We start from the raw sequence: 26,311 nt of genomic DNA, 5'->3' as shown, positions 1-26,311 counted from the left end.
TGATTCCAGAGGTTGTCTGCAATTGCCAATGCATTATTCTAAATGAATTATAAAATGACATGTGTTTAAAAAACATGTATGTGCATACTAGGTACAGTCCCCTTGGCTTGAGGACATGTCCACCGACGAGAACATCATAACATAAGCAATTCCCAAGTGGTGGATCAGCTCTTTGGGTGGGGAAACCATGGTACATCTTGGAGTGCAGCCCCTTGTTCTCTTTGGGTCAGGAGATCAATGGGCAAAGCTGTCCGGAGGTGGGGTAGTCCAGCCCTGGATGACTGGCCCAAGGGTCACAGGGTGGAACATGTTCGGGAGCCTTCACAGGTATTGGGCCAGGAGCTTTCCTCCACCCCCCCCCCCGTCCCCACCTGCAGTGGGGCAGAAGAGGCCCAGCAGGGAGGGATTCTAGCTGGTAAGGGGCAAATAAAGTCAAGGCAGAGATTTTTAAAATGATAGATATAAATGTATGAAATTGATTTCAGAGGAAATAAATTGCAAGGGGAGAAGGGGAAGGGAGAGGATGAGGGTCATGGGGTTCCCAGGGGTGAGCATATTGGGGGAGAAAGACCAAAGGAATAAAGGAAGGAAGAGGCAGGCTCAGGCCAGAAGAGTGTGGAGGAGGAGGAGTTGGGATGCAGAGGGCTCAGGAAGGGACACACGTGCACACACACACACACACACACACACACGCATACACATGCACGCACACATGCATGCAAACACACGCGCGCGCGTGCACACACCCCAGGCAGGCATCTGGGAGTGCCAAGGCTCCTCACAGCATGCTCAGACCTTTCCAGTTGGCCAGCTCTCAGGCAGCTCCATGGTAACACCCCAACTCTCTGATGACCACATGGCTGGACTCATGCTCCCTTTTGTCCTCTGACTGATTCCTAAACATGGTTCTTGGGTCAAATTCACAGAGCTACTTAGAGAGAGAGAGGGTGCCCTTAGTGACAAGGGTATAGTGTTGTTCTTGCTGTCTGGGGCAGCCTTAGGCTCCCTACTTTGGACCTGGGCCTTGGCCCACCTCTACGAGGACCTTCTTTCTTTCTTCCAACACAGGAAAGAGGTTATAAGGCCACCCGTGGCTGGGACACAGGGCAGCCTCATTTTAAGGTTGTCTTAGCCCACTGAAGGCTAGAACAAATCTCTGCTGGATCCCCCAGGCTTGATGAGGGCAAAGCTTAGGGCTGTCTTACAGGAAGCCTCCTCCCAAACTCAGGTGTGTGGGGGATTTGAGCCTCTCTAGCTTCACCTCCAGGTAACACGGTTTCTAACCAGAATGCTTGCCCTCACCCTCTGGCATTTCACCTGGACTGAAACATCAAGATTCTGAGCTTTCAGGAAGAAAAACAAACCCAAACAAAGTCCAAAGCCCTGTGCCAGCCTGCGCCAGCCTGCTGGGCCTTTCTTTGTTTAGGAGGCTTCATTACCAAGGCCTCATATCTCAGAGCAGTGCCTAGAGAGGTGGAACCAGGTGTGAGCCAGGAGGCCGGGATTTAGAAAAGACCCTTGGAGCACCTGCAAGTCAGGTCTCTTGGATGAAGGGTGCAGACTGTGCCTTGGGTTCTAAACATGCTCTTTGGGATAAGCCACCCAGCTCTTTCTGGTGAACTCCAAGGAAGCATTGAGCTACTTTACTGTTTTCTGAACTTGACTTAGCCTAAATGACACATTCCTAATTTAGACATGGGACAGGGGCAGTGTTAAACACCAGGAAGGGGACATGAATATCTTGGCCTCAGAGGATCATCATAACACCAATTGCTTTGGCATCCGAGTCTCCAGCCTGGGCTGTCTCCTCCCCCTCCCTCCACCTGTGACAAGGGCACTTTGCCTCCACCTCCCGAGCAACACCCTTGTCGTCATCTGCAATCTTCACATGGCTCAGTGCCTTCAGCCAACTGAAAAAGTCTTTTAAGAAATCGATTTCACAAGTGGACTATAATAAAGAAAACCAGAACATGTTAGAAATAAGTTAGAAAGGAGGTCAGTATGCCAAGGAAGGGCTGGAATGATCACAGAGAGGCCCGAAAGACCGGCCATCAGTGGGTTTGCCTGTTCCACAGTGCTCTTGGAGGAGGAGAATTCCTCGGCCCTCCTGCCAGGCCCTTGCTGGCCAATGACTTCTAGACTGAGTCTTGCCATGGACAGTCTGGCAGGGGTAGCTCTGTCTGCTCTCTCTGGTTTATAGAATTTGTGGGGGAAATTGGAGTGGTGTTGACCAACTGCCAGTGAAGAGTGTTTGGGAACAGAGGAGTGCTCAGGAAGCGCTTCTTTTTTTTTTGACAGGTAATTTTTTTTATTTCACATTAGGAAGCCAAAATTTTTTTTCAAGATTTAAATGAAGAAAGGATAGTCCATTGTTTCTTTGGGTATAAAGGTATAAAGTAGTTTTCTATAGAAAAATTTGGAAAATATAGGAAAATGTGAAAGTGCATAAAAAGTCCTCACTTTAATGACAATTATTAATATTTCAGTACTTCTTTTTTTTTTTTTGCTATACTAGTGTCTGTTGTATTCTGCTGCCTTTCCTATCCTCTACTATCCCCCATCCCCTCCCCTCCCATCTTCTCTCTCTACCCTATCTACTGTAATTCATTTCTCTCCCTTGTTTTTTTCCCCCTTTCCCCTCACTTCCTCTTGTATATAATTTTGTATAACCTTGAGGGTGGAAACGCTTCTTAAGTGGAAGGAAATGGAATTAACTACTGCCGTACGTAAACACAGAGCACCTGGGACTTTCTGTCCATGGACATGGTATCAGTGTTCAGAGAGCTGCATTCTGGAATACAGGTGTGTGCCCTAGCTCTCGGGGGGACCTCAGTACATTTTATTATCTTTCCAGGTTGCATTTCTCCATCAATCTGTTCCTCCCATTCCTTCCTGTCTAAGATCCTTGGATTTTATGACGCACTAGAAGATGCTCCTGGGCCTCTAGGGGGCATGTGCAGCCAAGAGAGAACCCCTGTGAGGTAGAAACAGAGACCTTCTAGAAAGCACCTACAGGTCATCTCTGGGTCAGATATAGTTAAATGATCACAGCTGGACCCAAGTAGCCAAGGCTGTGGCACATGTCGTAAGCCATCAAGAGGCCGAGGGTGCCGTGAACAGTTAGCATGCCGTGGTAAAAACGGCAGGAGGGAAGGGGGTCTGGAAAGCACAATTCATTTCAGAGTCCTGTTGACTCCAGGAGAAATCGTGGTATTTTCTTAAGGTCTGGGCTGCTGACTCAGCTGTCTGCTTTCCTCTGGGTTTTTCTTGCTTACCAGTACCCTGGCAGAAGGTGAGGACAAGGTAGGAATGGGTCTGAAAGCATCATTTAGGGGCCATTATCAGGGCAACATGGAGAGCGCTGGACACTGGGCTCTGTATGGCCATGCTAAGCCGACAGCCACCGGAATTCAGTGTCCCCGGGGAATGTGGAAACACACACACACACACACACACACACACACACACGCTTCAATTTCAAGATTAGGCCCCCGCCTATCTGTATGCTGTGTGTGGATAAAGGCCTCATTCTTATGTCTTTCGATTTAGAGTGATTTATCAGGAGAAACGGTATTTCCCATGTTGGGCTAAGAATCCCTTGTTGATCATTCCAGCCCTTCAGAAAGACGTTAGTAACCAGCGCTCAAGTGTAGGGCTCAGACTTACCCGGTTCCCTTTGTCCCCGGGTGGTCCATGTAAACCCTGCAATAAATCAGAGACAGAAAGACACATTAATGGGAAAGACATAGAACGGTCAGGCAGTCATTCCCTCCAGGCTCAGAAAGAGCTTTATGGACCCCTAATTCAGCAGGGACAGGATTGATTGTCCCCATTTTAGAGGAGGGGGACTTGACCTAGAGGCAAATGAGTTTTCTTTTCTTTTCTTCTTCTTATTTTTTTTTTTGTACTGGGAATTGAACACGGGGCACCTAGCCACTGAGCCACATCGCCATCCTGCTCTCCAGCCTATATCCTGGCTTGTAGTCATGTTCTTCCAAGATGGCGCACACGGAGGAGTGGTGGGTCTGAGGCCAAGCAGTCAGGCACGAAGTGCTCTTGGTGGAGGAGAATTCCTTGGCTCTCCTGCCAGGCCCTTGCTAGCCAATGACTTTGCAATTTCTCAGACCCTCTTTCAAGGTGCAGTTGCTCCAGGGGAACGAGCGGGAGGGGGACTGGCCCAGACAAGCCCACCCAGGCCACATGTGCTCAGTCTTCAAGTGGATGGGAAAAAGCAGAGGTCCAGGCTCTTTTGGGCAGACACTGGACCTTTACAACAAGCCAACAGGTGAATGTACTACAGATGGATGCTAGGTCCATTCCCTGAGGTCCAGCTGCCCTGAGAAAGCTCTGTGACTCACAGCACATCTCCTTTCTGTGACATAGAGATCTGGAGTTGATTTTGCCCCTCCTCGAGGGCAGGAACCATGGCACATTCACTTGGGAGGCCCCTCTGTGTCCATGACAGAGGCTCAAGTAGAAGGGCTTGGGACATTACTGCATCCTTTGAGATGGGCCAGAGGGCTGAGCACCTGGTCCCCGGCCAGGGACCCCAGGAAGTTCTAGCACCTCATAGTGGCCTCTTGGCAGCTCCCTCTATCATGGGAATGAGACTTCTCCCTCAGCCCGAGATTTGTGCTTCAGGTTCTGGACACTGTTTTGACCTCGTTGTTGGGTGGCGGGGGACAGTGGTGGGCAGAGAGAAACCTCTGATTCCACCAGACTCACAGGAAGCCCAGCTGCTCCTGTTGGTCCTGTCATCCCTGGGTCTCCTTTGCTGCCCTGAAACGAGAGAAAGAAACCATGAACCCTCCCTGATGAGGTACCAGTCTTCCATAACCAGCTCCTATTCTGGTACAAAGACTGAGAGCCTCTCCGGCCTCCTCAAAGAACCCTCTGGAAGCAAGGTCTGGGAGAGAGGTGGGTGTCACGGGTGCAGACTCTGCTCTGGAGGGACTTGGAATCCCTTCACTCTCCCTCCAGCAGTGCCTGGCCCCCAAGGCCCTCTGGAAGGACTGAGCAGTGTCCTGAGGGTACTGGTTGGCCCGAGAGAGAAGCAGGGGAGGAGAAAGAGGGACACGAAGGTGGCCGAGAGAAGGGGAAGGGCAGGGAGCTATGGTTTCTTCCCTGAAACCTCAGCGTCATCTCGTTTCCTTGTGTGGCAGTGATCTCAGAGCAGCCCAGGCCCCTCTGTGGGAGATGCCCACCCTCTGCGTCCCGGAGATGGTCAGCAAGGTGGGTGGATGAAGAGAAGGGAGCTGCTGGTGCAGGTGGAGAAGTCCACAGGTGTCCCTGGGGACCAGCCTGCCCTCCAGAGAGCCCCCCTCCTGAGAGTGTGGAAACAGGGGCTTCCCGGTGCAGGAAGACAGGTGGCTGTCCTACACACTGGCCTCCTCTACCCTCACCTCTCACCCACTTGGCGTGGGATGGGGCTGGATCTCAGGTGTCACCTTACATTGCCAAGGCCACTCATCTCAGTGACTATGGGGACCATGCCTGACACCCTGGCCTCCTGACTGCTTGATGTCCTCTAAGGGTCTTTCTAAACACCTGGTGCTCTGTCTGTGCCATTTCCCTACCTCATTATGAAATTTAGGCACATGTAGTCATCACACCCCCTGGGGCCTTGTCAGACTGAACCATGACAGGTGACAGGTGACTAGAAACCCAAGTGGAGGAAGCGTCCGTCTCATCTCTGTCCACTTGTGGCACTCGAAAGGCTCCCCCTCCCCCAGGCCCTCCTGGCTCCCCCAGGCTGCTGGAGAGTGACCAGGAGTGACAGCTGAAGGCAGCAATGAGGGCTGAGCCCCCTGCGGCTGTCGTGGGGACCCCGTTGGGTCCTGGGTGCTGAGGCTGAGGAAGGGTGGCCTGCAACACGCCCTCCCGCCCACCGAGCTCTCACCCTCTCGCCCTTTGGTCCAGCTGGGCCTGGAACTCCAATTGGTCCTGGGGTACCCTGAGGGGGTGAAAGAAAGGAGAGTTGAGGGGCTGGCTGCTGGGGAGCCCTGGGAGTCCCGCCCGACCGCTGGAGATGAGCAAGGTCCAGGGCCCAGTTTTCAGGGTTGGCGAGGCCAGGCTTGTTCAGGGTGGCCATTTGATGGGGCCATTTATGATCCTTTTGGAGCTTGGGGGCCTTGGAGGAAAGAGCACTGGCCCCTGCCTCAGAGCCAGATTTGGGGGATGAAACCCTTTTATGTCACAGCCAAGCTTGCCAAGGCTGAAAATGGCAGAGTGGTTGCCGAGTTTGCTCCCAGAAGCACTTGGGAGGGAAGTGACCCTGTCACGGGGGTGGGGCCTAGGGTGGGCACCCCTTTGCTGTCGCAGCTTCACATGCAGCAGGAGGGTCTTCATGCCACAGAGACCAAGGCAGATGCACATAGAGAGGCAGGCGTGAGAGGGCCATCCAGCAGACCTGTCTCTGGCCATGGCTTCTGAGCCCACCCCGCGTCCTGGGAACAGACTGGATTGGAGGGGATTAGTTAGTGTGCCTCGGGAGCCTGCACCTCATGGGCCTGCAGAGAGGTGGGCCACGACCTCTCCTAACTCAGGGCGGTAGGGAGTGGGGGCTGGCGTTGCTTGGAGATGGACCAGGGCTTCCTGTGGCACCATCAAGTACCTTCCCCTGGTTCCCACCTGCAGCCAGACTGGACCAAGCCTCGATTTCACAGTCTCCTTTCTCTGTCTCACTCAGGCAAGGGCGGGGGGCTTGGTTGGGCCTGGGGGTGATTTCTGGAGCTCTGGGTGTCTCTGGGAAAGGTGGGGCTCAAGCAAGTGGGAAAATTCTGACTTTCTCCACGTGAGAAAAGCCACCAGGTCAGCTCGGTGCACAGATGGACAACTGTGAGGAAGAAGGGAGGCCATGGGCATGTGCCACTGAGGAACTGCCAAGGTGACAGTCCAGATCAGGGTGACAGCCCAGAACAGGGCTCCCCAGGCCCTGGACCAGGCTCCAGTCCTGCTGCAAAGGCCTAAGACTCCCACGCTGTCTGGAAGCAGCCTGTCTGGGTGGCAGTGTTCCCCTCTGTGCACTGAAGAGGGTGACCTACGTGTCTGCTCCCAGTCCCGTGTGAAAGCCGGGCCTGACCCTGGGCAGCGCCCACTCAGACACAGCTAGTCGCTTGGGCAGGGCTGGAGTCTTTTCTCCCCCAAACATTCTCCTTTAAAGTCATGAGAAAAAAATAAAGCGGGGGATCAAAGAGGACAGAGTACATGTGTTTCACTGCGTCCCCTGCCCAAGACAGAAGGATGAGCTGCTGAGGGGGGGTCATGGCTTCTCTGCCAAGGTCAGATCAGCCCCCAGCTCTGACCAGACACTGGCGTCAGGTGTGCTGTGGGAGGGGGTTGTGGTGGGGGAGTGAGGCACAGGATTCTCAAGAACAGTCACGGCTCTGTTGGTGAAACTGGGGGGCTGCCCGCCAATGCACAGGGGCTCTGAAGATGTGTCATCACGGGCTAGCTGTGTCCATGTCACCTTCTCTTTCTCTCTCTCTCTCTCTCTTTTTAATTTTTTTATTTTCGAGATGGCTGTCAGGATGTTGCCCAGGCTGGTCTTAAACTCATGGGCCTAAGTGGTCCCCTGCCCCCGCCTGGCGTGCCCCACCACCCAGGCTAAACTCCTCCTCTTTAGGAGGGCACAGAGCAGCATTCATGAAGTCGAGGCTCTGATGGGGCCGCCTGTGCCCTCCTCTCTCTAAAGGTCCTAGGTCCTCCTGGCACTGCCTGCAAGCCCCCCGGGAAGGTCAGCCTCCCTCTGTCTCTGCAAGTTCTCCTCTCTCCTAAGTGCCACTCCACCAGCTCACCAGAAGCTCATCTTCCTGGCAGGACATGGCCATGTGGCCTTGAAAGCACCCCACCCACAAGGCAGAGCTAGGGCTCAGCGGCTGGAAGAAGCTGGGCACGTGCTCGGCTCTGGGATGGCTCCTGAGCAGGAAGCCCAGTCTCCCGGCCCTTGACAGTCAGTGACCAACCCCACAAGAGGTACCATGCATCAGCCAGGAGCACCAGAGCTCCGATGACCTCGCAGCATGCTCGGGGAGGTCAGGAGTGAGGCATGCCCATTTTTTGGAATCTTGAGAAATAGAGAGGGGATTGGAGGGTCCCCTCCCTTGTCCTGCCGAGTGATGGTGTTGTCACTGGCAGAGGTGTGGTTAACGTGTCCTGGGGACACTGAGCTGGGACTGGCCTCTGTGCTCCTCCAGCTCCTCACTCTTCCATGCCACCCTCCTCCCCAGCACCAGCTGGTGGCTGCACAGGACTGGGAAGCCCTCACGGGCAGACAGAAGATGGACAGAGCCACAGCATGAAGATGACACAGAGTGACGGGCACATATAGACACGGTCATGTTTGCTGGGGACGGGTCCAAACCCCCAGGGTGAGCTCAGCATTCCTTCAAGGTCCGGGTGGGTGCTGCAGGAGCAGCCTCCCGTGCCTGACAGCTGGCATGTCTGGGGTCCCTGGGTGCAGACTGGGGACAGGGGAGTTCAGACCAAGCCAGCCTCCGCGGTCCAGAGGCCTGGAAAAACGCTTCTGCTAAATGTGGATGGGATCTTCCTACAAGGGACAAGGCACGACTCACAGGGGAAACAAGGCCACAGTGGGACAGACAGAGGGGTCACAGGCTGGGCATGGGGGGGGCAGGGTGAGGGGTAACAGAGAAGTGACACTCACCGGTGGCCCAGGCCTGCCGTCCAAACCTGAAGCTCCCTGGACGAAGGGCACAGTTTGACCAAGAGAAGGGGGAGGGCGGAATGGGTGGGGGGAGAAAAAGGGGACAACAGGGAGGGAAGAGGTGAGTAGAGCAGTGACTTGGACAGACATAAATGCTGGCACTTCAACACGATGGGGGACAGGGAGCGGCATTTACATGGAAACCAACGAAAGCATGGAGACACCGAGGCTGTGGCCGGCTGTGAGCAGGTTGGAGGGACCAAGGCTGACGGCTGCTCGGGTCCACCCTGCGCCCTCGCTCCTTCCAGCCCCTCTCTCAAGGGCTTTCAGTGCTCTGGGGAAGGGGCATCAGAAAGGAAATCCTGGGGAGAATTGGAGCCTCATGTTCTTCCTAGGATGGGCTTCACTGGGGCGGGGGACAGGCTTACCAGAGGGGGGCCCAGGTGAGGGGTCTTCCCAGTCTCTTTTTGCAAATCTATTGAGATCGGACCCCCTTCCCCAACCCCAGGGACCCAGCTCTGAGTTCCAGCACTCAACCATGGAGCCACATCCCCAGCACCCCAACTTTAATATTTTATTTAGAGACAGGGTCTTGCTGAGTTGCTTAGGGCCTCGCTAAGTTACTGAGGCTAACACTGAGCTGAGCTTGCGATCCTCCTGCCTCAACCTCCTGAGCTGCTGGGATTACAGGGGTGTGCCACCATACCTGTCTCCAGCACATAAACGTGCCCTTGGGACATGTTGTTGGTACTGGCCTCGGTGCTGAGTTTTGAAAGCCAGTAGAAGCTGGCCTGGTGGGAGGAGTTGGTCCCGTGATGATAACACTAACACTAACACTAACAATGCCTGAGACTTAACAGTTTGCAAAACTTGACCTAAACTCAACCCATCCTTACGCTCCCAGACAAGCACCCTTTTATAGAAAAAGCTGACTGGATGATGGGCCTAAGTCACATGTCCCTCGTGGCAAAGGGGTGGGCAGATGGGTGCTGCTCAGAGCCGTCTGCTCGGCAGCGGCCTCACTCCTTGCTGACCACAGATCCATGGTAGGAAGGAACTCTTGCTCCAATGCTAGGCTCTGAAGCTGTCCCGTGATCCATTTAGGAAAACCGGGGGCCATTCTCTCAAGATTTCAAAGTTACAAGCCAGAAAGGAAGGAGGCCACAGTGGGGTCGTTGTTGCTGTACTCTAACTATTAAGGGCTGAGTTCTTGGAGATTGCTTCCAGAGGGCCTCAACCTCGGGATTTTTTTTTTTTTTTCGGGGACTGAACTCAATTAACCATTGAGCCACACACTCAGTCTTTTTTATTGTTTTTAAATTTTGAGACAGGGACTTGCTAAGTTGCTTAAGGCCTCTCTAATTTGCTGAGGCTGACCTTGAACTTGCAATCCTCCTGCCTCAGCCTCCCAAGATGCTCCCTCCCAAGGTGTGTGCTACCATGCCTGGTTTCAACCTCAGGATTTTAAAGGTGGAGGGAAACCTGCAGAGAAGGGTGGACAGCAGGCTGCTTCCTCCCCAGGAAAGGATTCTCCCGGTTGGATAGAACCCCACAAGGACTTGGTTCTCAGAGTTAGGATCACATCATTTTGGGACTGATCTTGACTCACAGGCCAGAGCCAGGGTCCTCAACTCCTGCTGCACACAGCATCCTCTGGGGTGAAGTTGCATAATACAGAGGCCCAGGCTCCAGCGTGGCCCAATGTAACCAGTCTCTACGACTGGGCCTGGGTGATGGTATGGTGACTCCAGTGCACTGCTAGCATCGAGGACCACTTATGGAGTGCAACAGAGAGGGACTCAACAGGACACGGTGGAGGGGGGAGAAAAAGTCTATACTAGGGCTCCAGCCAGGAAACAACTAGAGCTAATAGCCATTTACTGTGTCTATGTAGCATTAACACCGTTGTCTTATGAGGCCTGGAGCAGAGGACACACACACTCAGAACCTCAGGCCTCATGTGTGCCACGGAATACATTGTCTGGGCTGCAGGGTTGCAAATAAATTTGATCTAAAATTAGAAAATGGGGAGATTTCATACAAAATCCTGGATGTCCAGCTTCCTTTGAAAAATTGAAAGATCGTGAAATGCTCCTTCCTCCAAGGCAACCATCAGCTGAGCTGAGAAGGGGCTGCTCCCCAGGGGAAAGGCATTTGGGCATCTGGGGTACCACAGGTGCCATCACTCCCTACTGACCCCCGGAGCCCATGTGACCTGCCGTCTAGGACTAGACTCGTTCTACAGTTTTCTTAAGCTGGGCAAGGTATTTCTCTGATCCATGGCTCTACTGAAAGTTGAAGAATTCAACGGAGACTGGGGACTTGTCCTTCATCTGGAACTTTCTTTGTTTCTGTTACCCGAGCACTCACGGTGCCATTGGCATGCCAAACTCTGACTAAATTCTCCAACATTCTCTGGGGAGGTCAGGGCCATAAGTGTGCATGAGGAGAGGTCTGTGGTTGAGGGGAAGGAAGGTGCTTCCATGGAAAAGTGTACTTAATCATTCTGGATGCAGTTTGCGACATGGGGGAATGTCTGCTAAAGTCATTAGTTTTCTGTAGCACCTCAAGCAAATCTTACGTTCGTTGCACTTATCAGAGTGTCATTACACCTTTCGCTTTGCTGTTGGGTGGCTGAGATTACAGAACCAGAGCTTCAGGCTCTGCTGAGCCAGGGGAAAGGACTGCCCCATGCTATTTTGCTCTCTGTGGTTCCCTGGGGTGGGGCCGGAGGAGTCTGAGTAGCTGAAAGGAGTCCCTTTACAAGGCTGTGGCCTCAGTGGAGAAGCAGCCTCTGACCCCGCTTAGTTACCAACCTCATATGTGACCTCAAGTGACCATAAGGGAGATGGAGCACTAAAGCTCCTTCCAGCACTTGCAAAACAAATCCAGAGTGCCAATCTCAGTGGGCTGTAGCGTGATCACCAGGACACACTGAAGGGTAAAAGGCCATCAGGCCACTGGAGTTGGGAGCAAAGGGACTCATCGGGCCCAGCCCCTACTTCTAGACAAGAAGGTACCTTCTGAGAAGCCCTCACCAGGAACGGGGCCGTGAGCCCTGGGCAGGCTGAGATCAGAGCTCTCTGGAGCCTGGGGTACAAGTGGCCTTACCCTGCTGGGACCAGGACTTTTTACATGCTTTGCTGCTGTGGGTAGTACTTAAGAGGGGAAAGCAGGGGTTCTTTGGGGTCCTTCTGGGAAAACGGGTGAGATGGAGAATATCCTCATGGTCTCACTCTTCCCAAACTCTCCAAGCTCGGCTCCCAAGGGAGACTGTGATGGCCCTGCCTTGGGCACAAGCAGGTCCTGGGGCTGTCCTCAGGCTAGTCTGCCTCTCCCCTGGACTTGCCTTGGGTGGGGCCCTGTCTTATTTAGCTTTTATTTTCCCAGAACACCTGGAGGAGACCCTAGGAAAGGGAATTAGAGCCCAAGGTTTTTCCCTGGTGGGAAAGGAAGGCCTTCGGAGCTCTGGAACAGACGCTCAGAATTTGAGACCCTGGAGTTTTTGAGTGGCTACTCCCAGCACCCTGCCCACCTGCTCCCGGCCCCATAGGGCCACCCGCTGGGCTCCTCACAGCGGTCTTGCTGGCTGAGATACTTACGGGTAGGCCCAGAGGCCCTCGGTCTCCTTTTTCTCCCTGGGCCCCCTTCTCTCCTTTGGCTCCATCTAGTCCTGCCTCTCCCTGGAGGAAGGAGAAAGAGGAGGTCACAGAGGGCGCGTCCTGGACAACCCATGCTTGTCTCTTGGGGTCTGGAGACAAGGGTAGGGTTTGTAGAGGAGGGCAGAGGCGGGGGTGGCTGGGCCACAGGTGGCAGGCCGTAGACTCCAAGGATCCCTGATCTACCACCCTGTCTCGCCTCAGCATCCTCTGGTGACACTGAGTTCCCCAAAGGGACAAGGGATGTGTGGAGTGGAGGCAACGCACAGGGCAGTTCCAGGTCAGGTGTTGACATAGGTGACCGTTTGCAGGGCAGGAACACTGGGATCCTGCAGGATCTGCTGGCAGATGCCTGGAATATTCTACCACCAGGGCACCAAGGCTCATGAACTAGCTGGGAGACAAACGTCCCCAAAGTCCCCTGAAGGATGTCTTGTAGGAGTAAGGGGCCTTGTCATGCCAACAGCCTGCGGCCCCCCCTTATCATTTGAAATGCTCTGGAGGAGACTGGGAGAGACTCACTAAACTGAGCCCGTGGGCTTGGCCCTGGGGAGGGGTCCACACTTGGCTGCCACCTGTCTTCCTCCTGAGCTTGAGTGGATGATGTGGGGCAGATGACACGGGAAAAGGATCTCACCATTGGCTAAGGATCTAGCCTGTCACTTTGTATGCATGAATGGGAAAATCCTGCCTCCACAGCATGCCAGGCGTCAGTGCTGAATGTTGATGGCACCCCGCTGGATGGAGTGTCACCTGATGCCATTTAGGGAGAAGGGTTGGTGGGGTTCCTGAAGCATTTTCCTTCTTTTCTGCTCTAATGGATGCAACCCCCCCAGCCCCCCCACCCCAGGCCCCACCCCCGTCACAGAACCTCTTCTCACCTTTGGTCCAGGAACACCTTGGAGTCCCTGCATTTGGAATCAAAACAAGGTGCATTAGAACTGCAACTCAGTGAACTTCTTGTCCGCGGGTTGGACCCCAGAAGAGCAAGGGTTTCGTGTGCAGTGTGGTCTGGAGGCCCTGTCCATGACAGGTGGAAGGGAATGCCGGGAGGCCATGCTTGGGGATTCCTGAGTGGGGTCTGAGCCAGCCTTTCCCAGCCAGGAGCCAACAGAAAAACCTTGGCCCCCATGGGAATATTGAGGAAATCAAACAAAAACTGAATAAATTAATATATGAAAAGTACTTAGAATAGTATCCGGCACATGGTAAGTTTCAGTAAATGTTGACTAGTGTTGTTATTGCTACCACTACTTCACAATGACAACAGGTGACACTGTGAACCATGCAGAGGTACAGACTAGGATCTGTTGGCTTGGGTGCTTGGGGGGCCTCTAGATACAAAATAAAGGGCCACAGATGCATTTCTGCAACTACAGGAAGGCCAATCCAGTGGGGCTGGTTTTAATGGGTCACTTTTCATTTTAATCCGGTTTTCTTGCCAGTTGGGTACCAGGAAGGAGGGAGAGGAAGAACAGAGGATGGATGACAGAGGATTATGTAAATGTCGGGCACAGCTTAGTGACAAAGTAAGCCCAGGGCTGCCATGCTGGCCAACAGTTTGCAGGGAACCAGGCCATGCCCAGGCTCCTCGGTGTCATTGGGACGGCTGTCTAACATGGGAGGGAAGAAGAGTAGTGACTACCTTGGGTGCTGGTGGTTAAGGTTGGGGACCTGAGCACAGGGGACTGCAATTTTGCCAACAAGCTCTCCATACTTACCGGAGGTCCAGGAGGTCCCTCTGGCCCTGGTGGCCCAGGAACCTGGAAGCCAAAGGGGAGCCCAGTTACACACCATGTGGTCCTCCTTCCTGACACAGCCCAGGGTCTGCTGAGGACTAAGGCCATAGGAGGACAGGGCTGCTCACTGGAGGTCAGCTCAGCACACAGTCTCCCAAAAGAAGGCCCAGGACAGGTCAGAAACCCATTGCAACCCACTGGCCTGCATGATGTTGCAAAAATTTGCCAGGAAATGGCCCTAAAATATCCATTCTCCCACATTTTCTTGAAACTCTGGAAAATCTAGTAGAATTATTTTCACGCCCTGTTCATCAGGACTTCAGTGCGTGAACAGCTCTCCTGAAGGGGGCAAGATGCAGCACCCCCCGCCTGTCCCCTACCCCAGGCCCAGCCCTTCTGGGGCGAAGCATGAGATCCTTGGCTCACCCCAGTCTCCACCACCCTCTATTGTCTTTAACTCAGACATCTTGCATTCATTTGTGGGGGGTCTGATCCCCACAGGCATTTGAGTTTGAGGTCCTTTGCTTAGAGGAGCAGAGACTGCTTATCAGGCATCGGGAGAAGGCTGGGATGTTCCTGAAGGATAATCCAAGGACTGTGGATCCCATTTCCCTCAAGGGCAGGTTTCAGCGGAAGAGGTCTCGGCTGCGAGGTGAAGATGGAGGAGCCCAGGCTACCTCCTTCTCTACAGAGATGGTGCCCACTGTGGAGTCTGTCTCTGATGAAACTGGACACCCACTGTCTAGGGTCAGCCACTGCCTGTCTCTTACTGAGCTGGGCACCCCACCCCTGAGCTTTAAGGTTCTCCTCAGGTGCCTCACCTCTGCCAGGGATAGAATCACTAGACTATGGCCAGGTTGAAGACCTCTCTGCCAGGCCACGCTGCACTGGGTACACAGGAAGACCCCTAATGTCCCTTGGACCTGTGGGCTTTTCATTCAGCTTCCTCCCAGTCTCCTTGTCGGGAATACAATCTTTGGAAATTACTTTTAAAAAGTTCACTTTGTTTTCTTATTATAAATAATATGTACACAGATCTGATTACGGTAGTGTTATACAATCTGCAATGGATTAAACTTCAAAGAATTTTACCTGTACAATTATTTTAAAAATGAAACTTTAAAAGTAGCACCAACTCATTAAAATATGTTATGAATTTAAGAGAATTGAAAGAAAGAAAACAAAAAAAAATCATTGGTTTACCTAGCTGAGAAGCACTGCTAATATTTTAAAAATTTCCTTACACGTTTTTGTTGAATAATATGTAGTTGAATATATGAATGTACTTGTGATGACATATAAATAGATAAATATAATTGGGTTTTCTGCTTCTTTCTACTTAACATGGAATCCATTTCTCCTGAGTGGAATGGAAACGAATATCATATAGCCAGGGCTGGCGGCAGCACTGTCACCAGGAAAGCTCTCAAACATGGGCCATTATTACTATTCGTATTGTTAGCGTAAGTTATTCAATCCTTTTCTTCTTGTTAGAAACATGGGCTGTTTTTAATTTTTACTTTAAGTTCTTCTGGGAAGGATGTTTTTGTGTATAAGGCCCTTTCTGGATTTAGGATTGTTTCTTTAGGAGGTTATCCATTTCTAAGTAAGTAACATACATGGGATTACACAGTCAGGTCTGTTTCACTAAATCCAGGTGGGGCTGTGATACTAAAGGGTGATGGGAGCTGGGTGTGGCGGCACAAGCCTGTAATCCCAGCAGCTCGGGAGGCTGAGGCAGGAGGATCATGAGTTCAAAGCCAGCCTCAGCAATTTAGCAAGGCACTAAGCAACTCAGTAAGACCCTGTGTCTAAATAAAATACAAAATAGGGCTGGGGATGGGGCTCAGTGGTTAAGGGCCCTTGGGTTCAATCCCTGGTACCAAAAGAAAAAAAAAAAAGAAAAAGTGACAGGGCGAGGGAACCTCACGGGGGAGCGAGGAAGAGGCTTAGTGGCCTGTCCCTTTGCTCTGAGGGGGTTTCTGGATTGTCCAGGTCTTCCCACCATGTGTGGATTCTCCCTCGCAAACCTAGCCCTCTGTGGCTTTCCCTTGCGTCTACACAGGTGCCCACTTTTCTCCCATCTCCTGACACCTGACCTCTGCCCTGACTCCCCCTCCCTTGGGGTTCTTCCCTTCACTATCTCACAGAACCTTGCCTCTCTCTGGAAAGTCTTCCTCTAAAGCTTTGAGGCGAACTCCTACAAAGTCGTCAAGACCCAACCTGAGATGCTCGCCCAGTGATGAGTGTCCGTCACTCGTGCCCAGGACTGGGGCCTGTGGGCTGCCTGAGGAGCAGGTCTGTTTATTTTCCTGTCTGTAGATTCTATGGCAGGACAGAAACCCGGCAGGTGCTCTGGGAACCCTGGAGAGATGCTGCTGGAGGAGAGCCAAGCTCAGAGGCTCAGCGCCCAGCAGGGTGCTGCTCAGGAGGCCCAGCCTGTGCTTTGCTTTCGCCCTTCTCCTGTCAATCAGCTGCAGGTTTCACCCTGGAGCACAGAGATGCTGGGCACCCTGGAGAGTCTGTCCTTTCTGATGAGACCTCCATCAAATCATTGCCCAAGTCACTAAAGGAAGAGCAGGTGTGACCTACCTCTGCTCCTGGGTCACCCTTCTCTCCAGCTTCTCCTTTCTCTCCCTGTGGGCACAAGACACCAGGACGTGAGTGCCAGCACCAGTGTGAGCGTACAGGCATGACCCCGCATCTGTGACCAACTCGACCCAGACTAGGCTGGTCCAGGTGTCAGCACAGAACACCCTGGAGGCTGTGGGAGGGAGACTGCTGGCGGGTGGGTGCTGTGACCAGTGTCTGCAAGGCCCTGAGGCTCTAGAGTGGGGAAGGGACTGCTGTTCTGTGTGGTCCTGCAGTGGACAGACCCTGGGGTGGACCTGTGACTCGTTTGTCAGCCATGGAATTGGGCACATGTCAAGGTGGTGGCTGTCACTCCTGAGAGCATGTTACGATTACCATGTACCTGTGATACACAAAAACGTATGACATCTTGAGCTTGTGTTGCAGACATGTCACACACACACACACACACACACACACACACACACGGCTCTGCCCTGCTGTACTAGGGACCCTCTTGTTGATCTTGACCTTGAAGAAGCAAGCTGCTGTACTGTGAACTGCCTCCCACGGGGAGGGCCAGGTGGCAGGGGACTGTCCTCCAGGAGCTGAGGGATTTGGTCCTACGATGACAAGGAACTGGATTCTGCCACCAGCCAGTGAGCTGGGGAGAGGGCCCCTGGCTCCAGCTGAGACCACAGCGGGCTGACACCTTGGTCACAGCCTTGTGAGACCCAGGAAAGACCCACAGAAGCGGTGACAGTGAATGTGCGTAGTTTTAAGTTGCTAAACTTGTGGTGATTTGTTTTGCAGCCACAGGAAATGAACAGCGCCCCACCCCAGAGAGGATGTGTTGGGGGACATCAGCCTCTAAGGCTCTTTCCACCCCAAGAAGGAAAGTCCAGGTCCCAGGTGCTACACCTTAGGACTAGGTTGGCCCTAAAGACAGAGGTCACCGTGCTGTGTGCTGAGGAGACTAGAACCTGTGTGCACTCAGATCCAGTAGCTGCTCGTCAAGAGGACCCCCTAGGCTGGGTGGGCGGGCTCGGGGCTAATGTAGCTTTGTCACGGTGCCAGGCACCCTAGGCTGGCGGCTCATGTGGCTTCAACTGCAGCAGTCTGCCAACACCCTCAGGACCCTGCCCTCTGGCCTTACTGTGAATCCCGGGAGCCCGATGGGGCCAGGCAATCCTGTCGCTCCGGGCCTCCCTTGGCCACCGGGTTCTCCTTTCTCCCCAGTTGGGCCGTCTAGACCCTACAGATTGACAAAGGTCTCTGTTAGTGAAGCTCAGGGTGGTGATGCCGAGCACCTGTGGCCATCTAGGGCACACATTCATGGCTCCGTTCCTCCAAGGTGAGTGCTTAGGAGGGCACCCACTTCACAGATCAAGTCAGCAGCCTTGCTGGAGGGGACAAGGACTCCTGCATGCAACCTCTTGTGGGAATGGGGCTCTGCCTGCCTTCCCAAGAGGCAGTTTTATGCCCAGGACTCTCTCTTTTCCAGAGACCCATGAGGTGTCCAGGGAAGGAAACTGAGGCTCTGCAAGGCTCAGGGAATTTCCCCAGGACAATGACAGAACAGGAGTTAGGTTGGCCTGAGTCAGGAAGCTGGTCTTCATAAAGTGAGTGGCATGAAGGTGTCTCAGAGGATCCCCTGCCCCGGATTCCTGCCTCCAGGTTTCCAGCTCAGCCAGCAGCTGGCATTGGGCAGAGCCAAGGGCGGGCATGCAGGGGTCACGCACAGGGAGGGCCAGCCGGCCTGCCACTCACCGGAGAGCCTGCCGGGCCCGTCTCCCCTTTCTCCCCCTTCTCTCCTGGGCTCCCTGGGGATCCGGTTTCTCCCTTCATTCCTGGAGACCCATCCTTTCCTGGGAGTCCTTGGGGGCCAGGGGGGCCCATGTCTCCTGGTTTGCCTCGAGGTCCCTTTAGAAAACATCAGTAGTGCTTCTTAGGCATATGAGTGGAGAAAAGGGGGGGAGGATGGAGCAGAACGGGGGTCCAAGGACTGGAGTTTTGCTCTTGCTTGGAGCTGGCAAAGGGAGCCCCTTAGGCTGGCTCTTAGTGCTCCTTCTGGGGCTGCAGCACCAGCTCTCCTGCCCCCTCCTGCATCCCCTGAGGGCGCACAGCTGGGCCTGTTCCAGAGCCTCGTTTTGCCCTCACCCTGGTCAAGGCCGTTTCAGAGGCTTGTCTGGCTCTTCTTACCTTTTCTCCATCGTGTCCTGGAGGGCCTGGCAGTCCGATCTCCCCCTGTGGCCAGAACAACTGAAGGTGACTCTCAGAGCAGAGACAATAACAACGTCACTTAGGCACCATTTCCTGGGTACAGGCATCTTTCTCTGCACTTTCTCCCAGAGTGCAAGCATTTTGATTCTCACTGCAGTCTTGGGAGATATGTGCTTTCTTTGTGTCTTTTACAGATCAGGACCCCAAAGCACACAGTATGCACCCAAGGCTCACATTCAGTGGTGAAGGGAACCGGGATCCGGGTCAGGGCATCCTGGCTCCATGGTCCGAGTTTTAGCTGCAACCTTGCACTGTTGTCATTGAGAACCCTGGGCATCCCTGTCCCCTCTGAACCAGCCCTCCTGGCCCGGCTGCCCATGGCTCCCTGCATCTTCACCCACCCACTTCTTTAGGTCAGGGAGGAGGAGGAGGTGAGGAAGGTGTGATAAGGTGATGTAGGTATCTCAGAGAGGGAGGGTGTGAATTCTGCCTGATGGGCCAGGCCGGGGAGGCTTCAAGGAGGAGGTGGCTTTTGAGTTGGTCTGGGAAGATGGGAAGTCTTTGAAAGTTAGGGAAGAGGGGAAGGGATCACTGGGCAGAGGACAGAGGGACAGTCCTTCTAAGACAAAGCATGGGGTGGGTGGGCGAAGGATGGGAGGATAAAGGAAAGCAAAGGCAGCGAGGGATGGAGGGGTGAGTGGGGAGGGGCTCAAATGCCACCTTCCCTGGGGGTGGCTCGGGGTCCCAGCTGTGGGTCTGCTGGAGCAGGGTGTCTGCCTGCAAGGACCCCCACAACAGACAGCCAGGGAGGAATGACGGAGCCCAAGGTTGAGAGGAGCCACACGGCCGTGACAGTGGCACAGAGAATCCTGGGAAGGTGGGGGCCACAGGACGAGGGGTGGCCCTGAGGTCCCTTGCTCAGGGAGGCAATGTCCTTGCAGGGTCTTTGTCCCCTTGTCAAGGTAGTTTTACCTTCTGGCCTGGGGTCCCTGGAGCTCCGGGGGGGCCTATTTGCCCAGGTAGACCAGGAGGCCCCTAGGAGAGAAAGGAAAGGCATGTGGAAGAGGTTTCCAAACAGGAGGGTGGCCCACCACCAGAGGGCTGAGGTAGAGGCTGGCCTTCAGGGATCAGTCATTTTCAAACGTCTTTGTTAGTAGAAACAACTTTTTTGGGGGGTGGGGGGAACATAGGGAGTCCCCAGTGCAAACCGATAAGCACAGGTGTATCTGGATTGAAGTTGGGGGGGGGGGGCACACAGCCAAGGCCAACAGCTTTTCCCTTGAGGCCCTTCCCACTGGGGCTCCAAAAAGATAAATTTGACTTTCCCAACCATGACTTAGGTCATCAAGAAACAGCCCAAACACCTGTCCATGAACAGGCGATGCATGGTTTACCATACAGCACACTGCCCAGCTCGGGCTTCCTATAGTGACTGGGGTCATGCATACAAATATTTACATTTGTGAAAGCTCATCAAACGCTATACTTAAAATGGATCTATTTTATTGGAGGCTATACCTAAGATTGACTTTAAAAGAAAAAAAATAGTTTGCAGGAAAGTTTTATTTCTATGTTATTTCACATGATATATTTTAAGGTCTCCAAATGAAGTTCCTTGACTCCAGAATCGCATAGTTTATACCGATGTCTGACCCTGGATCGTCATAGAGGTGGTGTTTGGTTCTGAGTTTGTGTCATCTCTAAGTGAATGGGAAATATGAGGTGAACTGAAATTCCCCTAGTCTGAGGACTTTAGGGTCCTGCCTTCCCTCTCTGCCTGGGGAGTTAAACTTAGTGGTGTCTGTTTTAACTGCAAATATTTACCGAGTAGACACATGTGCAAAACCCAGTGTGGAATTCACTGGTTTCCTGAGAGCAGATAATGAGCTCGATTTCTAGAAAATAGGGACATGTGGAGACTTGCTACGGGTTTTTCAGATAAAAGGAGAAAAAGAAAAGCATCCTCCTGGATCCTGCTCTTTCCACCACACAGCAGTAAACAGCCCAGTTACACCTGAGCGCACAGCTGCACTGGTGAAGAGCCATCACCGAGGGCAGCCCTGACCCAGGGCTGGGCAGCTCCAGGGGCCCACCTCCAGTCCTGCCCCTGCCCCAGGCACAGCACACCCTCTGACCAGTGGCACCCAGGGACCAAGTGTGCACTTTCTGGAGGCAAGAATTCAAGTTCTTGCTTCTGGACTCTACTTCCATCCCCAGCGAGGGTCAGGAAAGCGAGTGAGCGGAGACTCACCATCAAGGCCAGTGTTCGGATCTCCTAAGAAAAACAACAGGCAGTTAGTTGAAGAGCAAGTCCAGGGCCATCTGCAAGATCCCTTCTGCCCAATCATGGCCCCTTGAGGGCAGGGTGGAGGCAAACCCTCACAGGGGCCTCCCCTCCTCTCCTCAACGTCTGTAATCTGGACAGAGCGCAGCAGGCATTATACAGGCCCGGGTAGTCTCTCGGCCCTTCACCCTCTCACCCTGATTCTGTAACCACCTGCTGGGGCCCTCCCTTGGTCTTTCCTCCTCTCCCAGAGCCTCAGGCTTACACCATCTCTCCCTTAAATAGACACAGCACAGCAGAGCCTAGAACTACTCCAGAGAGAGATGGGTGGGATGATCCTTGGTTTAAAATCCTTTACAACTTAGGACTGGATTCACGCACACACACACATTCCTTTGAAGAAGTGGTTCTCAACCTGGGGTGGGTTATGTCCTCCAGGGGACCTTTGGTCACATCTGGAGACATATTTTGGGGTGACAGCTGAGGGTGGGGTGCTCACAGCAGTGAGTGGGTAGAGATGCTGCTCAATATCCCACAATGCACCGGGCAGCCTCCCCACCCCACCACAATGATGGTCCAGCCCCAGTGTCCACAGCGCCAAGGCGGAGGCACCTGCTTTAAAAGGTGGGGAGCGTATGAACTTGAAATAGGGTAAAATTGACACACAAAGGAGACATGCTCCAGGAAGACAGAATGTACCCCGTGAAAGGGGAGTTAGGTGCCAGAGCCCTGGAGGGGCAGCACCCTGTGGGTGCTGGGATGTTTCCAATGAGTTCTCAGCTGCCCAGAGCCAGGTAACTGGCCAGCAGGGCTCAGACAGAGAGCCAGGCCACCTGATGCCACAAACAATGGGGCCATGTGCTTGGAGGCTGCACAGCGGGAGACCAGGGGAGAGGCCTCAGGAGTGACTCTTTCCTGGAAGCCCTGTCCACGGCCTGGCTGCAGGGCCTCAAGGCAGCTGTGTGGAGGTCAGGGCCGAGGTCCATGAGGACTTCCAGGGCTCGGCTCTGGGCTGTGGTCCACCCACCTGGAGAGCCTCGTTGAGGTTTCCGTTGTAGTCCACCATCTCTCCCTTCCCTGGTTCGCCCTTGGAGCCCTACAAGGCAGATGAGATCTCAACTAGGGCCTGGACCGGGAGGGCCTGAGGGCCCACTGTCCACACTGGCCACATCTTCTGGGGCGGACTGTCAGGGTTGCAGAGGAGGCTAGGTACTACGGCAAAGGAAGCTGCCTCCGTTTGAGTACTGGGGACTAGAGGTCTGGAGGAGTGTGAGCCCCATCACGGTGGCCATCTGACCTCCCACCTGGGGCCGCACCCTCTTCCCTTCCTCCCCTTCAGGAGCTCAGGTCAAGTGGCTCCCCACTGACTCCAGGTGAGAGGTGATGTACCTTGGGGCCAGCTGGTCCCTGTTCTCCAGCGGCTCCGGGCTGCCCCTGTTGTATGACAAAATGAGTGAAATGGGCTGAGAAAGCTGGGTGCAGGAGAAACCGGGTCCCCACTTAAGCCCTGTGTTAGGGGCCGCAGAGGGGCTCAGAGGCCAACAAGACTCAGACCTCCCTGCCCATCAAAATGCAGGCTCCGCCCCTTCAGAGAACATCCCCTGGACACCTGCCACGTCCTCTCTTCCTCCCCGTTCCTCTGGGCTCCTGCTTCTTTCTGTCTTATGTTAGTTGTTAGTGACTCCCCTTTGTTCCTCTGCACACCTCTCTCTCCTGTCTCCTTGACCTTGGGAGCTACCTCCTTGGGAGCAGGGACCTGGCTCTTCTTTTCTCCCATTTCCGTTCTGTACAGGTAGCAAGGGCTCTGTCACTTGTGGCCCGTTGCCTGGTTCTTTGAGGACCCCTATGGTTCTTTGCCCACTCTCCTTGTGAAGGACCCTGCCTACAGGATGACACCTGGGGGCCGGAGAAGGTGTGAGGAGGACACAGGTGCAGTTGCAGGGTCACCCGCTTTCCAGAGTGAGGGGTGGACATGGAATGGGTGAAACATGGTGCTAACTGTGAAAAACAAACCACGGCTCTAGCTTCTCTGGGATAAGGCTAATATGGAAAATAAAGAAAAAAATCAAGATAGAGAGTGACGAGAAGGCAAGAGGTAACCTTGGCTGGTGGATCGTGGAGCCGCTGTCACCCCTGAGGAACTGCCCCCTATCCCCCTCCCTCCAGTGGTAGTTCTCTGAGGCCCAAGTTGACCAGAAAGATGGAGGTGGGAGGTCATGGCCAGTCAACCTTGTGCCCCAGGCTCCATGTCAGGGACAACAGGGCTGCTCCCTGAGCCGGGGCTGGCACTCCCAAGCTGTCAAAGGTGGGGCCTCTGTACCTTGTCTCCTTGTCGTCCAGGGGGGCCGGCCTGGCCATCCATACCCGCTTCTCCCTGGGGAGGAAGAGAGACACGGTGTGAGGTCAGGAAGAGGGGCTGGGACAGCTGCTCGAGGGGACAAAAGCAGACCGTGCTGTTCCTGTTTGGGGCATCACGGTCTTTGGGCTTCATTAACTGACACCGTCCCGATCCCCCTCCTGGGCCCAGCCTGGGCCTCACCTCCCTCTGGAAGCCCTCTATTTCCTCCCCTCCTCCTCTGAGCTCTGTGCCATTCACCGTGTCCACCTGCCGTCCAGGCCCTCCTCAGCCCTTGGTTGGTACACACAGGCCCAGCAGGGTCACAGCCCCCAACTGGACTGAGGGTCACCATCAGCCCACCTGCAGGGAGTCTGGAGCACTTGGGATGTCACATCTTGGGGAGTCCTGCCTGGGTGACAGAGGGGTGCATGGGGCCCCTGGGCATGTGGGGAGGAGGCTGCAGGAGCCCAGGACAGGGGGTGCAGGGTGGGATGGGAGGAGGCCCGCTCCAAGTGCTTCACTTATTGGACATTTCTCCTGGACCTGGAAAGCAGGCCCGAGTTTGGGGACCCAGCCTTGTGGCTGTCCCTCCCTCTTGCTTCAAGATGCAGACAGTGGTGGCCAAGTTTGCTCAAGCTCCAGAGGAGATCCAATCTGTGGCAGCCCCTTGCCTGTGACTCATGGGACAGCCCTCGGGACAGTGGGTGAGTAGGGGGCGGGCAGGGCTGCCTTCGGCAAAGCTGCTGCTCCAGCCAATCAGGGCGTATGTGGCGTTTGGCGGGAGACCCTGCCCACCATTCATCTTGCCTGCCTTTGGGGACACTGGGGTCCCTACATTCTACCTTTGAATCACAGGTTTGCTTCTCCTGCTAGATTGAGAGTGAGCCAAGGGCAGGTTCCCTGTAGCCCCCCTGCTATGCAGGGCCAGCCGTGGCAGGCCCGTGGGGGATGTCGATGCACTGAATGAGCACATTGCGTCAGATCATTAGAGATATTGAAGTGGCACCCCCTTTCTCCACAGAAAAGTCTTAACTGGGCTTCTCCAAAAATCTTCACCATGGCTGATTTTAGGACTGTCAGCAAAAGAGTCTCTACAAAAGAGTTCAATGTAGATAATCTTCCTATTTTCGTGTCGCCCTGTTTTACTTGGCCACTGGCCGTGAAGATGACAGCACTCCAGGTGCTGGACAGCCCCTTACTAGATTTTCACCAACATGTATCCAGTATAGTAGTTTCTAGAAATGTGCAAACAAGGCCTCTGGCCTTGGGCTTCACAAAGATGTCTACATTTTTAAGATAAGTTACAATGGGGCTCCATGGTAACAGCTGGCAGGGGGAGGAAAGAAAGGGGAGAAGAAGCTTTCTCCCCTTCTCAGGTGTTGTCCTTGAAGGGTTAACTTGCCCAGAACAGTGAAAGAAAAAGCTGCTTTTGTGTGAACTTCTGCAGACTGTGAACTTCTGAGCCCCTCCCCTTCCATGCTGAGTATAAAACTCTGAAACTCCCTGAACTCAGGGTTCAGGGGATTGATTGATCACAGCAAAAGCTGTGCCCTCTGAACCTGGCTGCAGCCAAATAAAACTGTTTCTGCTGTCTTCAGTGCCTTGCCTCGTTTGTCCCTACAACAATATGAAGAGCTAGAGAGACTCCCCTTCATTTCCTGTGCTGCAGAAATAATCAGATAACACAGGACACATCAGCTCTGGGAAACCCGGACCTTACCACCTCAGTTTCAGCCAGTGAAAGGTGAGGGAGGGTGGTCCGTATACAGCTGCCCCCTCCACTCTGCCCTGCCCTCCTCCTCCCCCAGAGCGTGTCTGCACCAGGTGAGGGCTCCTGGCTGTGCTAAGGCCTGAAGCTCTCAGTCCCTGACTCAGTTAATGCGTGGGGGACCATCCATCTGCCCAGGGGGACACTGCTCCTGGAGGGTTGGTCACCTGCTTAGAAGCAGGACCTTGGTCCATACTTTTCTAGAAATCTACTGGGCAAAACCAGGAGAAGGCTAAAGAAGGGGAGGCGTCCAGGATGTTAGGCCTGAGAACACACAGAAGGTAAAGACGGCAGACGAACATCTCCCTTGACATTGAACTCACCTTTGGCCCTGGGGGCCCAGGGAGCCCTGGGGGGCCGGGCTCACCCCTGCCTCCTCCAATGGAGTTGCCAGCGTCACCTTTCTCTCCCTGGGGGTGGAAGGTAGGGTTACTTCACCATTCCACTAGCTCCCTCACCTGCTGCTTCCTCCTTCCTCCCCTTACAGCCAGAGGACGAGGCAGGAGGCCACCCCTTGGGCTCTGCTGAGTGCAGGAGGACACTATGGGCACATGGGCTCTAGCTCTGGGCTCCAGATCCCTGGTGTGCTGTGCATTGAAAGTGTGGCCCTGGTCACTGAGGCGGGACAGGATTACAACTGAAACCACAGACCTATCAGCTCCTGCGACTATGTGGTGTTTCTCAAAGTGTGTTCTGTGGAACACTCCTCAGTGGGCTCTTTGTAATGTGAAAAAGGGTCGGTGGCTAACAACATTGAGGAGTGGAGCCTGACGGGAAGCTTTGGCAGCTCCTCTGCTGTGGGTGCTCAGAGCCTCTAGCAGGCTGAGGTGTACCGTGACTTCCCAAGGTGCCCATCTTGTGCACTTCTCCCCAGACACATGTGGCCTTGAGTCTCTGTAAAATGAAATATCCTTCAGAGCTGTGGACTGTGGGCAGGTTTTCAGAGCATGTACAAAGACATCTCTCCCGGGCAGGGTGGCGCACACCTGTAATCCCAGCAGCTCAGGAGGTTGAGGCAGGAGGATTGTGAGTTCAAAGCCAGCCTCAGCAACTTAGCAAGGCCC

General features: G+C 54.0%; 1 protein-coding gene across 1 annotated transcript in view; it reads right to left on the bottom strand.

The window, feature by feature from the left end:
* LOC308634326 (uncharacterized protein) overlaps nt 1-26,311 on the bottom strand; it is a 91,580-nt gene that overhangs the window by 15,350 nt on the left and 49,919 nt on the right. The window contains exons 20-36 of the mRNA XM_081268143.1: nt 25,571-25,657; nt 23,462-23,515; nt 22,531-22,575; nt 22,169-22,237; nt 21,109-21,132; nt 19,830-19,892; nt 18,837-18,881; nt 18,405-18,557; nt 17,791-17,889; nt 16,656-16,700; nt 14,046-14,087; nt 13,206-13,232; nt 12,268-12,348; nt 8,666-8,701; nt 5,900-5,953; nt 4,726-4,779; nt 3,667-3,702 (exon numbers count right to left, since the gene is read on the bottom strand). Coding sequence (XP_081124269.1) covers nt 3,667-3,702; nt 4,726-4,779; nt 5,900-5,953; nt 8,666-8,701; nt 12,268-12,348; nt 13,206-13,232; nt 14,046-14,087; nt 16,656-16,700; nt 17,791-17,889; nt 18,405-18,557; nt 18,837-18,881; nt 19,830-19,892; nt 21,109-21,132; nt 22,169-22,237; nt 22,531-22,575; nt 23,462-23,515; nt 25,571-25,657 — 1,014 coding nt within the window. The remainder of the gene's footprint in view (nt 1-3,666; nt 3,703-4,725; nt 4,780-5,899; nt 5,954-8,665; nt 8,702-12,267; nt 12,349-13,205; nt 13,233-14,045; nt 14,088-16,655; nt 16,701-17,790; nt 17,890-18,404; nt 18,558-18,836; nt 18,882-19,829; nt 19,893-21,108; nt 21,133-22,168; nt 22,238-22,530; nt 22,576-23,461; nt 23,516-25,570; nt 25,658-26,311) is intronic.

The sequence above is a fragment of the Spermophilus citellus genome (assembly GCF_964194105.1).
Source record: "Spermophilus citellus genome assembly, chromosome: 15".
Taxonomy (NCBI): Eukaryota; Metazoa; Chordata; class Mammalia; order Rodentia; family Sciuridae; genus Spermophilus; species Spermophilus citellus.
This window is presented reverse-complemented; position numbering and strand designations above follow the sequence as displayed.